At 42.1% G+C, this 16,008-nt stretch overlaps 1 protein-coding gene and 1 pseudogene across 1 annotated transcript; both read left to right on the top strand.

Annotated features, from left to right (window-relative positions):
• Nucleotides 1-1,219: 1,219 nt before the first annotated feature.
• Nucleotides 1,220-15,780, top strand: LOC106565263 (casein kinase II subunit alpha). Its single transcript, XM_014132173.2, is given in 14 exon segments — nt 1,220-1,365; nt 4,312-4,529; nt 4,532-4,580; nt 4,772-4,883; nt 5,022-5,123; nt 5,216-5,266; nt 6,183-6,242; nt 6,567-6,650; nt 6,913-7,023; nt 7,229-7,330; nt 7,609-7,709; nt 9,410-9,558; nt 10,816-10,905; nt 12,722-15,780. Coding segments are annotated over 13 exon segments (1,179 nt in total). The 5' UTR covers nt 1,220-1,365; nt 4,312-4,480; the 3' UTR covers nt 12,841-15,780.
• On the top strand, nt 5,701-5,788 carry LOC123725781 (uncharacterized; annotated as a pseudogene).
• Nucleotides 15,781-16,008: the final 228 nt, after the last annotated feature.

Raw genomic sequence — 16,008 nt, 5'->3', positions numbered from 1 at the left:
TTATAAAAAAATGTTTAAGCTTAACGGGTGGGGCTCAAAACAGGTGGGGTTCTGCCCCACCTGCCCTGAATGACAGATCGCCACTGGTTCCAGGAATTTCCAGGAAATGTTATTTCAGCTCATGAAACCAACACTTCACATGTTGCATTTATTGTTTTGTTCAGTATATATCGCTGAGCCTCTCTTTGCACCTGGCATCCACCAAATGTTGCACTATGTTCCCCCCCACACTTACAACACTTAACCTTCCCATTTCTCCCACATTCACCATAGTCATGTTCCCCCCCACACTTGGCACATTTTTTTCTTTCCTTTACACTGAACAACTACATATTCCATTATTTGGCATTTAAAACACCGCAGTGGGAATGGGACAAATTCTCTGACATTGAAACTAAGGAATCCTATCTGTACTTTTCCAGACAAAACCTTCTCAAACCTCAGCAGCACCAACACGCTTTCACTTCTTTGACCCTCTTTCCTACTGATCGAACTTTTGGCTTTAATCACTCTGCCTCCTTTCACATTTTCTTTAATATCATCTATGGACATAGATATTTGGGCCCCAGTGATGACTCCCCTAAACCTAGTACCAGAGACATGCTTTTAATCTTCTTCCCATTAAGCTCTTCAATTTACATAGTCTTCCCTTGCTGAGTCTGACTACCATAACATATGAGCAATCTACATTTTCCAATCAACCGGGCAAGTTTGTATTTACCTATCTTTCTCTAAGCCATTGGTTAGTCAGATAGGGCCTCATTTACACCCTGTGGTCTCATCAAACACCACCACCACTTTCCACTACTCATCAAACACCATCACCACTTTCCACTCCAACACATTATTACTCTTGCTTCATACCTTGGCCCTCTTTATGCTTTCTTTACTAGACGTGCCACTGCTTTCAGTATCATGAGCTCTCTTCCCCCTATGTACAATAGTTCCACTGCAGACCATTCAGGTCCTCTACACTTATCCTCCCGCTCCGTGGCTTTAGAACTGACGGCCATATATAGTTTGCATTCAAGCACAGCTGTTGCTTCTCCAACGTTTTCTCTATTTCCATCCCGAGCGCATTGTCAAGCCCTCTATCACACTCAAAACACTGGCCAGCCTTGTCCCGATTTATTCGTAGAGAAAAAATATGCACTTAAAAGAAAAGGCGTTATACCCATGAATGGGTATAACTTCATATCAAGAAACGCCCCTATCAGAAAACGCCCTAAATTGCTGTCTGCAATTACATCCTTCGCGGTAGTCCGCCATATTGTCTCTGAGACAGCAGAAATCATACAGAAGTACACCGGCGAGAGGAAAGAAAGGGAACCTGCCTTCACTTGAATCCCATATTTGATCAAAGAGGTAGCTATATACAATGGAAGTTTGTCCTCTGGTTTAAATAATTGTATGAAATAAGTAGTCAGTTAGACATGCTAACCGATTTAGCTAGCCAAACCAGCAGTGGGACCCGGTGACTAGTTAGCTACCTACTAACGTTATGCATGTCAGTTGGGGCGAGAGGGTGATGGTGGGGTAGGGAGACTACCGGTATCTATCCAATTGGATGACAATTTACAGCTGACACGTTGATTTCGCAAACTTTTGCCAATTAACGTTAGCGAACTCTCGTAACTCTACTTGAAATCTGGGGCACTGGGCTAACACACTTGTTATTCCTCAATACAACGAGACACGTTTCTTATCAAACATGGCATTAGTTAACTATTTTAGCCAGAGGGCAGCAACACCACTTTTCCCCCAAGAGATTGCATCCATTACAGAAGGAGACTATTAATAGCCACATTGTTCAATTAAAACTAGTTAGTGTAACTTCATAATATTATGATATGTAGTGGATGTGAAACTCGCCTGTGGCATGTTGCAACGGAAACCGTTTACTCTATGAATCAAAAAGAATTTGTCCAATAGAAACTCACGTTTTCGTTTAACGTTTTGCAACGTAATCCGCGAAATGAACACACTCCATTAATATCACACCGTCCCTGAATTCTAAAGGCAACTGTTGCTCACATAGTGGTAGCTGGTTCTCTCCCCATCACTTATTGAGCAACAGTTGATTTTAGACCTCAGGGAAGGTGTGATGTACTCCAGGCGATTTTTCACATTCGCACCCCAATGGTGCAGTGACCCGGATCGACAGTTGGGCTCTGCCCGGCTGCTGGTGTTGGAAGGGGTCAAATGGGGTGGATGTGAAACTCGCCTGGTTGCTGGAGTACATTGGTGATATCACACCTTCCCTGAGCTCCAAAGCCAACTGTCGCTCATGGGGCGATGAAACAACGGAAGCCATTCAGTTTAAATGGAATGTGAAGCGAAGATGGAGCGTGAACTGGGCGGGACTAAAGTTGGAAAATTGAACGTTGTGCAAATACTCTGCCATATCAGGGCGCGATTGACCAATCGAAGCTCATTTATGGCTTCCAGACCCTACTGGATTGACGTTTGATCCCTAGCACTACCTAGCATGCTGTTGGCTTGCTAGCACCCACATAAGGAGACACTCTGGGCGAAGCTAGCAGGGCTAGGTGAAGTACTATGTCAAGTGCTTTCTAGTGGACACCCGCGTCACTCTGTTGGCTATGACGGTTGCCTTTAAGATCCATGTGTTGATGGTGCAGAAGTTTGCTGGTTCACATCCAGCTCGGGGCAGAACAAAATGCACTCTGTTGTCATGACTTGTGGACAAATTGAAGTTACTGCAGCTAGCTGAGATCCTTGTCCTACTTAGCTGACACGTTGTAACATTATGAACGCTAGTCAGTGAGAGTATTGTGCAATCAATGTTGCAGATCTTATATTCTTACCTATCCCAGATGGTACTTCAGTTCTTCAAGCCTAGTCCAATCTGAGGTGTAAGAGCTAGGTGTAGGCCTATGTATCAGGCACATATCTCAAATCTAGGTAAAAGGAGCCTCTGGGTAAAACCGTTGAACCAGAAATGCATTGACTGCTTTAAGTTGGCTCCATTGAGGATATCTATGACAGGCACCACAGTTATGACCGTTTGTCCATTGCTGGCAAAGATAAGCAAAGGCTTGACTGTCTATATTGCAGATGGAATTGGTCTATTGGCAAGAAATATGGATGGATATCTTAATTTAGCAATACAAGCCTACACATTTTGCTATGACTTATGCAATCTGAATGGCTCAAACATTATAACAAAATCATGCCATGACAAAAATACTCCTGAATGCATCATTCTTTGGAATTTTAAATTCTTCCTGTGCAGCTATTATTGTGTTGATTGTTTGTTCTCAAAGATGCTCTTATTGAAAAATATATAGGTCCATTATGCTGCAGGGTGGCAGGTAGCCTAGTGGTTAGAGCGTTGGACTAGTAACCGAAAGGTTACAAGATTGAATCCCTGAGCTGACGATAAAAAGCGGTCGTTCTGCCCCTGAACAAGGCAGTTAACCCACTGTTCCTAGGCCGTCATTGCAAATAAGAATTTGTTCTTAACTGACTTGCCTAGTTAAATAAAGGTTAAATAAGTAATCTTTTAACATATTTTTTAAATCAACTGTTTGGACATAGGCGTCCAAGACTTTACTATGCAGATAAAACCCTGTAATGGATTTAGCATTAATTAATTTAACTACGCAAGTCAGTTAAGAACAAATTCTTATTTACAATGCGCCGCCCTATGGGACTTCCATTCACGGCCAGTTGTGATACAGCCTGGAATCTAATAAGGGTCTGTAGTGATGCCTCTAGCACTGAGATGCAGTGCCTTAGACCATTGCGCCACTAAGTCAGTGGCCAGCCTTAGTAATTTAACATTGTGTCAATACTTTGGCGGTGGTGCAGTGACCCATTTTAAAAACAACCTACTGGTAGTCAGGCCTGGAATTTTGTATGCAACAATCCATAGCCTTCTAGCTTCTTCACTTTTTTTTTTAGACTTATGGTCAAGAAATGTAGTGTTGTATCTGTGCATCAAATAGATTTTACACACACCTGTCAAAACTTTGTGATTGTCTGCACTGGCCATCAGTTCTTCGGGAAGTTTGTTTTTCCCCCCACATGTCAATGATGCTTATTTGATCTGGCCTTGGTGATGGTCTCAAATAATAAAAATAATAATAATATATGCCATTTAGCAGATGCTTCTATCCAAAGCGACTTGCATTCATGCTTGCATACATTTTACGCATGGGTGGTCCCGGGAATCAAACCCACTATCCTGGCATTGCAAGAGCCATGCGCTACCAACTGAGCTATAGAGGTCCATGAATATAACTGACATTGTATATTTTGTCCCCCTTCTCCCCCCTGTTGTCTCAGCTGTCCAGAGGTTCCCCTGGTGGCTTCCCTTGCTTGAAGCCAAAGCCCCCCCCCCCCCTTACCCCCTGCCCTGTCACGAAGAGGTCCCACCTCCCCTCCTCTCCCTCTTCCCTCCTCGTCCTTCTCTGCAGTAAGTGGGCCCTCCCCCTCCTCTGCCAAGCTGTTGGACATGCCAGGACCCGTGCAGAGTCGGGCCCGTGTGTACACAGATGTCAACACACACCGGCCCAGGAGTACTGGGACTACGAGTCCCATGTTGTGGAATGGGGGTACATACCAGTCTCTCAAGTCAAAGCGACATTGGTGCTTGCTAAACTATTATGAGGAGTCTGAAATTACTATTTCTCTTCATTCCATGTTAAATCTCAAGGCTAGATCAAGGTCTGCTCCCTTTGTGTCATTTGCAGTTTATTTTCAATTACCTTGAATGGTGTAATTGACCAAAAAATTCTTCCCGCAGAAATCAAGATGACTTCCAGTTGGTGCGGAAGCTTGGGCGCGGGAAGTACAGTGAAGTGTTTGAAGCAATCAACATCACCAACAACGAGAAGGTTGTGGTGAAAATACTTAAGGTAAGGCCACGATGAGAAATCAATATCATTCAGAGCATAGATTCATAGATTGCCATTCGATACAGACTCGCATTGGATTCATATTGAATTAAAATCGCCCAGATAATCAATACAATTGGTCTTTATTTGTGTTCATAGCCCGTCAAGAAGAAGAAAATCAAGCGTGAAATTAAGATCCTGGAGAACCTCCGTGGAGGCCCTAACATCATCTCCCTCAAAGACATCGTCAAAGACCCAGTGGTGAGTAGGAATGGCGGGAAAGATGTGAAAACACTATTGTTCTTTTAGGATATGCCATGACTTTGATGCAACAACCATTTCTCTTCTTTCAGTCTCGGACACCCGCCTTGGTCTTTGAACATGTCAACAACACTGACTTCAAGGTAAGCCAGATCATCTGTTTTTTTACACCTGAGTCTTATGCACATCGCAGCAAAATGTTTTGCAACGGAAAATTTAAAGTTTCTTATTGGACAAGTTCTGGGGTGTATTCACTAGGATCCAAATGGAAGCAAACTAAACGGGGAGGGACCTACCTGAATTTATCCAGTAAACTAATATTCAACTGTTTGGACTAATGATTACACCCCAGGTAGTCCCTCTCCGTTTTAGTCTGTTTTCTTCCGTTTGGTGCCTAATGAATACGACCCTGATTCTTGACCGTGTACAACATCTCTATTCTGAAGCAAAGCCCTGTGAAACCTTTGTTCTTGGCATGCATGCTGTTTCCCTAGTCTCGTGTGTGTGTGTGTGTGTGTGTGTGTGTGTGTGTGTGTGTGTGTGTGTGTGTGTGTGTGTGTGTGTGTGTGTGTGTGTGTGTTGAGGGACAAAAAGGTGCAGCGCTATGTCTTCGGTGCCAGGATATTTCTTGTCTTCTGGTTCTATCCTCAATCGCTGGTACACTATGATCAAGTTTGGTGTTGAATTACTTAATAATAGACCTAAATGTTACCAGTCAGATGCCCGAGTTGATAGCTTGTGATTTGAATAATATGTGAATTCTTTGTATTGGATAATGTGTTCAGGTTGCAAAGACCTATACGCGTGTTATTTAAATGTTTTATTTCACTAGGCAAGCCAGTTAAGAACAAATTCTTATTTACAATGACAACCCACCGTTCCTAGGCCAACTGCCTTGTTCAGGGGCAAAATGACAGATTTTTACCTTGTCAGCTCGGGGATTCGATCTAGCAACCTTTCGGTTACTTGCCCTCTAGGTCCATTATCTACCTGCATGTAATGTTCAGGTTGTAGTTAAATCTCACTGTATTGCTTCACTGCATCTGTTTTTACTTGCAGCAATTGTACCAGACCCTAACAGACTATGACATCCGGTTTTACATGTTCGAGATCCTCAAGGTTAGTCTCGTAATGTTCTAATTTGGGTGAACTATCCCATTAATTTGTGTTAGAAGCCCCAGAGGCTTTGCCAGACATAAGTCAGCATTTCCCCCTCTCAAAACAAGAACATTCAGGTGCTTAAGAGGATAGACCCCTAGTTTGTCTTTGTCCAATGGTTACATACCAGCTCTCTATTTTCCCATCAACATGTTTGTGTGCACCAAGACGGGTAGACAACATCTGTTTTGTAATTTCTGCCTTTATTGCATTACTGTGTTGAGTAAATCCCCAGCCTCATCGTTGCTAACCAGCGGCCATTTTGGCTCTTGGCTCTGTGCGCAGGCCCTGGACTACTGCCACAGCATGGGAATCATGCACAGGGATGTGAAACCCCACAACGTGATGATTGATCACGAACACCGAAAGGTGAGTGTTAACGACCAATGCGGCGGAGACACAATAACTATCTGATTCACCCTAGTCAAGACCTTTGTCATCCATTGAATGTGACTACAATATGTAGGTTAGTTTAAATAGAAATTGGATATTGTACCACGACAATCCTCAATACAATACCCCAAAGTCCAAGTAGTCTCTCCCAGTTTCACTCTGTTTGGTGCCCTAATGAGCACAACCCTGTTGTATTTCTCTCAGTATTGACTTGCCTCTGTTTTGTGTATTCTTCCAGCTGCGCCTTATTGACTGGGGTCTGGCTGAGTTCTACCACCCGGGACAGGAGTACAACGTCCGAGTGGCTTCTCGCTACTTCAAAGGACCTGAGCTTCTGGTCGACTATCAGGTATGTTGTCCTGCTACTGTTATGAATTGTGTGACCAGCTCAGTCTATATTATTTGCTGTTGTGTACATCCCATATATATGCATACAGATACCCTTTTCACAATATTGAGCTGTGCTGGTTACACATCCACCATAGTTACTGGAACTGTGCTGGACAGGGCAAAATATCTTCACTTTTTTTTTTTTTCTCACCGTCTTCGTCCAGATGTATGACTACAGTCTGGACATGTGGAGCTTGGGCTGCATGTTGGCCAGCATGATCTTCAGGAAGGAGCCTTTCTTCCACGGTCACGACAACTACGACCAGGTAAACACACACTCTCCGATACTTTGTCCACCATGTCTCAAAGGTCACACTCATTACCAGTGAAGAAAATAACCTTGGGCCTGTTCAGGAGGGTGTAAGGTTACAGAACAAACAGATAGACATAGACTGTGTAGAACAGATATGATTCTGTTGGGGACAATAGGGAATCCTGTCAGCTCCATTCATTCCATTTCTATCTGCAACGTTCAGAGCGTTTCACGTCACTGAAAACGCCCCAGGTGAGATGAATTACCTGATTTTTGTTTCTCACTTTGTAGTTGGTAAGAATAGCCAAGGTGTTGGGAACGGAAGACCTGTATGACTACATCGACAAGTACAACATTGAGCTGGAGCCTCGGTTCAATGACATTCTGGGAAGGTACGTTGTCTGTCTTCACTAGTGTGCACTTTTTACACTGGATTTGTAAACTTATACTCCTTTCTCATAGGGTTTACGGTATGTTGCCTGTAAAAAATAAATGCAAGCAGGCCCATTTTTTCTTTTTCATATTCTCGCCTGAATACACCTTTTTATACCTGTTGTGCGCATGCCGGTGACGAGTGTGCAGATGTGGGTGGGGCGTCTATTTATAGAATAGTATATTTGGAGTTTAATTGTTACTGGTCTGTGCAGTTTATAGGCTACATGGCAGCACCATGCAAATGAAATCACTAGTTTATTTTGTTGATTAAAGCAGACAATACACACTCACATTCCCCTGCCCTGATCAGTCTATATATATATATATATATATATATATATATATTATAGTAAGAATAGAATAGAATATAACAATAAAATACGGGATCGTGTTGAACCGCGGTCATATAAAAAAAGAGAGCCCAAACCAACACCTTTTTGAGAATTTGTATGTGCTTGAGAAACCTTAATCTGCTCTTTCCGATCATGTAACTAAAATCAAAATCGGACCTGAATGAACCTCTGTGTAATTTGAAAAAGTCACTTTTGATCCAGGTTGAATTTTTCCCTCTCCTCACTCCGCGTTGTTAGGGAGTGATAAAAAAAAAAAACTAAATAAATAGCAATCTATATTTTGAAAAGCATGTGAGTCTCGTGTTCATATTTCACAACCTCTGCAGGCTTTTGGAGTTGCCTATACCCTATCGAGCGAAACAATTGGCCTACACTTGATTTTAGGCTTCATTGTTGCATGCTAAATATTTCTGATCAGTGATGGATGACTAGATGAGCTACCACCTCCACGTATTTATTTGCCCAGCCAGGGACCAATTAACCAAATTTACAAGAAGATTATGTGAAGCAAAATCACATTGCTTGATTATCATGCAAGTCACAAGCTTTTGGTTGGGAGTAGGCTACTATGTGAGTGAAGAGCAAAATAATAAACTTGTTAAGCTACATAACTTGCTAGCAATATGTTCTGATTAGTGCTAATACAGCCAACTAGACTAAAGATGATTATGAGCAGCACTCACCTCAAACTAGCTAACATTTCCCCAGCCTAATTGTAACCAAATATCCAAACAGATTCAGTGAAAACAAAAACCTGACATTGATTGATTTATCCAGAGTCCCCACGCTGTCCCAGTCAAAACAGTGCTGAAATGATCATATAGTTGACCACACGCAGGTATTGCTTCAAATGTATTATGACGATTGGATAACTTGAGGAGTTTCAGTGCGCAACAATGTGATGCATGCCTGTCAGTGTAGTGTGCGCCAATGCCGCTTCAGCATTACTGCCATTATTGTGTTTTAAAATTTTTCATAATGGCAAGAACAAGTTTGATGTCGGACAACAACATTAGAATGTTCATGATTTTATGCATGCCAAAGACGGTAAGATGAAAGGGGACTTTTATACTGAGGGGTTGGTGGGACTTTTAAACACATTGCCGCAATCATGACTAGGTCGGTTGGCGGGAAAAATAAAAGTACAGGCTTTGTTGCTGGAAATCCTCCCCCCCCTCCGCTAAAGGGTTTCGTCTTAGTTTGAAAGGGATATTAGTTGTTCTTGCCATAAACACCTGAATCTAGACACTGCTGTGCATAAGGGTTTTTCTTTACACTGCTGCAAACATGCTCTCCCCTTCCAGACACTCTCGGAAGCGGTGGGAGCGCTTCGTCCACAGTGAGAACCAGCACCTGGTCAGCCCCGAGGCCCTGGACTTCCTGGACAAGCTGCTGCGCTATGACCATCAGGCCCGGCTGACCGCCCACGAGGCCATGGATCACCCTTACTACTGTAAGTGCGAGGAGGGATCCAGTTGCCAGTACATTTAGCCGAACTGCAAAGTCAAAATTGGCTATATTGAGAAAACAAAATGTAAGGTTAGGGGTATGATTAATCAGACCATGGACCCATATTGATGAGATTGGAAGGGGCCTGTGGTTTATTGCAGGGGTGGGCAAAATACTGCAGATGTTTTTTTTCAGACCTCAGTGGATTTAGTTTTCTGGGTAGGGTGGAAATGATTATTTTGGTATAGAAAACTCCGGGGCACTATTGAATGCCTAGAACTAAATTGACCTACAGGTAACTGACAAAATAAAGGAAACACTTAAGTAAATGAGGGTTACAAAGTATATTGAAAGCGGGTGTGGTTCCTGAGTTAATTAAGCAATTAACATCCTATCATGCTTTGGGTCATGTGTAAAAATGCTGAACAGGCCATTATTTTGGCTACCATGGCAATGCCCCCATAGGATGACCATGCCCCCATCCACAGGGCACGAGTGGTCACTGAATGGTTTGATGAGCATGAAAACGATGTAAACCAAATGCTGTCTCAATCACCAGATCGCAACCCAATTGAACACTTATGGGAGATTCTGGAGCGGTGCCTGAGGCAGCTTTTTCCATCAACAAAACACCAAATGATGGAATTTCTCGTGGATGAGTGGTGTCACATCCAACCAATAAAGTTCTAGACACTTGTAGAATCTACGCCAAGGAGCATTGAAGCTGTTCTGGCTCGTGGTGGCCCCACACTCTAAGACACTTTGTTGGTGTTTCCTTGATTTAGTCAGTTACCTGAATATTAACTGCTGTTTTTCTGCCCCGCAAATGTATTTTGACACAAATCAAAGGCTTGTTATGACTGGGGTTATTTGGCATCTCAACCAAATTTCTCTATTGAATGCAACTCGCAGCTAAAAGGTATAAGTTATTTTCATGTAATGAAGGAGCAGGAAGTTTTAGTCATTCGTAGGCTGTATGTCATGCTATAAGAAGATTATTTTGCTTGTTCTAATCGGGGTCTTGTTCATTAGGGCACACTAGCAAAACGTTTTACAACGGCAAACAAAAACAAGCGTGTCTTGTTGGAATCGTTCAGGTAGCGCCGCCTCGGTTTACTCTGCTTTCCTTCATTTTTGGTGTAATGAACACGACCCAGTTCACTGGTTATCTGCAGTTCCTTATGACCATCTACTTGCAGTGACTAGGGACTCGAGACTAGAGGTTGTTCACTGTTTTTAATGAGTTCTTTTGTCCACAAAGATACTATTGTGAAAGACCAGGGTCGCATGCCAGGGTCGGCTAACCCGCCCGGCGGAAATACAGCTGTAAGCACAGCCAACATGGTCCCTGGTGAGTGCATACACACACACCCTAATCATCCTAACCCTCCCACCCATGAATCCTCATCTGATTTCCCAGAGACTCCCATCACTCAGTGTTAAGGAGGATGTTTTGTCTGCAGGAGGCCAAGTTTGGAAATTAAATCGAATCAAGCAGCCGATTTGGTCTGTGTTAAGATTGAATTAAGCGGCTATATTTGTCCACGCAAATAGGACAATATTCTATCAAGGGTTACCACATTGTCATACTTGACATACTGTAATTCAATCCAATACATTTCATAAGAGCTAAACTCACCATATGCCAGTGCATCTCTTGTCATCTTTCTTATGTAACTCATTGGTTATACAGACCTGCCAACATGCACGCATTTTGCGTACCAACTACGCAATTCTCTGTCCATGTACGCAGGTACGAGATCCGAGTTAAAAGTACACAGATTTTAAATTTTTCATTAAAAAATTTAAAAAAAAAATGTTCCCCTTTTTTTTTTTTTTTACATTTCAATAATAACAAAAATAAATCCACTGACTGAATATAACATCCCGATTCTTGAGCTGCAACACACGGGCATGTACGAAGTTTGTGTCAACGGACATGGAGATGAATACATCATTATTGGATGTAGCTACCCGGTGTCTGCCCCTCCTCCTGTTTGTTGTGATGCTGAGTTCGCCGACTGTCAGCTGTACGTAAACACATGGACAAATCCCTAATTGTTTCAAGCTAACGTTAGCGAACACAAGATGGACATTCAGTGGGCTCCAAAGTGCCAGCAGTTCACTCGCATTTGCTAGTGAAAGAAATGAAATGCATATGCGAAAAATAACTGGTCGCATTTGTTCGAGTGCGATATACATTTTAATTCTGCGTCCCATTAGTTGTATTTTCCACGTAACATTACGAGGATCACGCAACCTGATAGACAGTAACTGTAATTATTAGCCACATCACAAAAAGCATTACAAAAGTATAATAAAATAATATCGCTAACATCTTGGCATTAAATGGAGTCGGGCGTTTAGAAGACCGCTCGATGAACGAATGAGCGTCCGGCATTAGCTATAGAGGCAATGCTTCTAAAATGCCTTTGCACTAGATTTGAGATTTGATACATTTTTTAAAATCTGAAATCATGTATGCATTGCAAAGAAACACAATAGAGACCTTCACATAGGCTGAAACACCGGGCTTTCAAGCGAACAGCGTTCAGATTCCCTTTGCGGTAGCCTACTTAAGTTTTGTGTAGCCAGTTTGCGGTCTGTGTCGATGCGATGATTTGTTTTTATCTTTTCAAAATGATTTTGCTTTTAGTGTTGATTAGGAACCGTGTCTAAAAAGCCAATACTTGTGAGCTGGCCCTAGTGATTGGCCCTGTTTGAGAGGTGACAAGCGTTCCTCTAATATAGAGACTAAACTTGGGGGCATGTGCTAAGAAAAACGTTATAGATAACTATCGCCATTCTACACTTGTACATGTAATGGAATAAACATACAATCTGTGCTAATTACACAAAACATATATTTATTTGATATGTTCTGTACTTATCAGTATGAATCTTTTATTTATGTTTTGTACATACCTTTTCAGAGGACTGAACTGAACCAGTGTGTGATCCATAATGTTTGTCTAAGCACACGAATCTCCAATTTGCTGCACACGTCTGGTAGTCTAAAAAGTTGGACAGGGTTGGCAGGTCTAGTTATACTGTAGCTCACTGCATCATCACAACTCCCTTGGAAGAGTGTTTTCTAAGTAACCCCCGTGGTTATCTCTGAGGTGTATGGTGGTTAAGCTAAATCCCCCCCCCTTTTTCCTCTCAAGGTATATCTGCCTTGCCAGCTGCTACTGCCCTGGGCACCCTCACCGGCTCGCCCGTCCTCTCTGCTGCCACCAACGCCCTGAGCACCCCTGTGCCCGCCGCCGTTAGTGCCCCCCAGTGATGGCACCTCCAGGGGAGCAAACCTATGGGTGCCACTCATGCAGGCACGCACCAACATCTCTACTTACTCAGTCAGTCCGACTGCCCTGAGATCCAGGAATGCCAACCTCTGAAGGCTATCTCACCTGAACGATATTTATTTGTTTCTCCTTGAATGAACTTGAGTTAACCAGACATTAAATGAATGTTCTGTGTAATCGACACCTGCAGGTATTTATTTTATCTTGATGGCTGTGTGTGTGGCTTTGTCCACAATCTGAGAATGAGTCATGAATCCAAGGGTGATGGGGGGGGTTTCTCCCCTGAACACATAATTTTTTTTGTACATTACTGACAAGGAAGGTAACAGGAAAGGGACATTAGCATTTAGACCAAAAGGTGCAGTCTGCAGTTTACTAATGCAACCTTGTCAAACGAGCGCTGGCGAGCACACCTTAAGCAATTCCCATATTTAGTCCAGTCTATACCACCATTATGAAAGACTTCCCCGCGGTATTTGGAAGTGTTTGGTGCTGTTCTGTGCTCCAGTGGTGTGTTGAAACACTGAAGCTGCCTCACTCAACGTATCCTAATGACACTTCAGCCTGAATAGTATGTCTTGCCTTTCTACTGTACTGGATACCTAGTTTTTGATGTAAGGGTTCCCTGACAGTTATCCTTTTTTTTTACTGAAATGCTGTGGTATGCTGGATGGGTTTAATTTACTGTGGCAATGGTTTGATGGCAGTATTGTCATTCGATCCCTTCGAAAGCCAGGCAAAGCTATCCGTTCTGTTATTTTGAAAAGTTTCTCTCAAACTTGCTGCTTTCCAGTTCCTTGATTTAATTGAAGTCTTGAAAAACTATGTTCACTCAATCGCTTGAGAAAGAGGAGACTGACCAAACCTATTTGTTTTCTCGGGGAGAGTTAGTTATATGTGGAGAAAATATGGATGGTGTTAGATATAAGATCACAACTGAATATGAAGGTACCAGAGTTCTGGTTAAGTTAGATATAAACACATTTCAAGCCATCTGCTGTTAGTACCCGAGGAAAGGGGTTTTCGTTTTGTATTTAGTTTGTTTCGGGGATAAGTTTCTTGGATCGATCACCGGTTTGGCTCACACTTACGGTGGCAAGAAAAAGTATGTGAACCCTTTGGAAATACCTGGATTTCTGCATAAATTGGTGATAAAATCTGATCTTCATCTAGGTCACAACAATACACAAACACAGTCTGCTTAAACTAATAACACACAAACATTTATACGTTTTCATGTCTTTATTGAACACACCGTGTGAACATTCACAGTGCAGGGTGGAAAAAGTATGTTAACCCTTGGATTTAATAACTGGTTGACCCTCCTTTGGCAGCAATAACCTTAACCAAATGCTTTCTGTAGTTGCGCATCAGACCTGCACAACGGACAGGAGGAATTTTGGACCATTCCTCTTTACAAAACTGTTTCAGTTCAGCAATATTCTTGGGATGTCTGGTGTGAATTGCTTTCTTGAGGTCATGCCACAGCATCTCAATCGGGTTGAGGTCAGGACTCTGTCAGGGCCACTCCAGAAGACGTATTTTCTTCTGTTGAAGCCATTCTGTTGTTGATTTACTTCTGTGTTTTGGGTCGTTGTCCTGTTGCATCACCCAACTTCTGTTCAACTTCAATTGGCAGACAGCCTAACATTCTCCTGCAAAATGTCTTCTCAAACTTGGGAATTCACTTTTCTGTCAATGATAGCAGGCTGTCCAGGCCCTGAGGCAGCAAAGCAGCCCCAAACCATGATGCTCCCTCCACCATACTTTACAGTTGGGATGAGGTTTTGATGTTGGTGTGCTGTGCCTTTTTTCTTCACACAGTGTTGTGTGCCTTTCAAATAACTCAACTGTCCACAGAATAACTGTCTTCTGTCCACAGAATATTTTGCCAGTAGCGCTGTGGAAAATCCAGGTGCACTTTTGCAAACTTCAGACGTGCAGCAATGTTTTTTTTGGACAGCAGTGGCTTCTTCCGTGGTGTCCTCCCATGAACACCATTCTTGTTTAGTGTTTTACATATTGTAGTCTCGTCAACAGAGATGTTACCATGTTCCAGAGATTTCTGTAGGTCTTCAGCTGACACTCTAGGATTCTTCTTAACCTCATTGAGCATTCTGCGCTGTGCTCTTGCAGTCATCTTTGCAGGACGGCCACTCCTAGGGAGAGTAGCAACAGTGCTGAACTTTATCCATTTTATAGACAATTTATCTTACCGTGGACTGATGAACATCAAAGCTTTTAGAGATACTTTTGTAACCCTTTCCAGCTTTATGCAAGTCAACAATTCTTAATCTGAGGTCTTCTGAGATCTCTCTTGTTCGGGGCATGGTTCACATCAGGCAATGCTTCTTGTGAATAGCAAACTCACATTTTGTGAGGGTTTTTTATAGGGCAAGGCAGCTCTAACCAACATCTCCAATCTCGTCTCATTGATTTGACTCCAGATTTAGCTGACTCCTGACTTCATTTAGTTTTTGGAGGAGTCATTAGCCTAGTGGTTCACATTCCAACCTACACTGTGAATGTTTAAATTATGTATTCAATATAGTCAAGAAAAATACAATAATTTCTGTTATTAGTTTAAGCACAATGTTTGTCTATTGCTGTGACTTAGATGAAGATCAGATCAAATTTGATGACCAAAGGGTTCAAATACTTTCTTGCCACTGTAGATACTGGAAGATGTATTGAACTTGAAGGGGTCACATTTTCCCTGCGTTTTAGTGCCATAAATGGGAATCTTGTGTAAGGATAGACCCTGCTGTACATATGCATCCTTTTTTTTCATTTGAAATCTCAATATATATGAAAAATACATGCATACATCGACAAAGTTGAGTCCTTACATCACTGTATATATTTTTATGTCCTTTGAAAATATTTGTGTAAATAAACACGTGTTTTATTTATCAAGTAAATCTGATTGTATTGATTTTTTTTCAGTGTCTCCTGATTGTAAGGTTTTACAAACATTACTTTCCTTATAGTATTCTTTTGAGGTCACTTATAGTGCATTTGGAAAGTATTCAGACCCCTTTTTCTTTTTCCACATTTTGTTACATTACAGCTTTATTCTAAAATGGATAAATAAATAAAAATCTCAGCAATCTACACACAATACCCCATAATGACAAAGCATAAACAGG

This window comes from Salmo salar, chromosome ssa12 (assembly GCF_905237065.1).
Source record: "Salmo salar chromosome ssa12, Ssal_v3.1, whole genome shotgun sequence".
Classification (NCBI taxonomy): Eukaryota; Metazoa; Chordata; class Actinopteri; order Salmoniformes; family Salmonidae; genus Salmo; species Salmo salar.
This window is presented reverse-complemented; position numbering and strand designations above follow the sequence as displayed.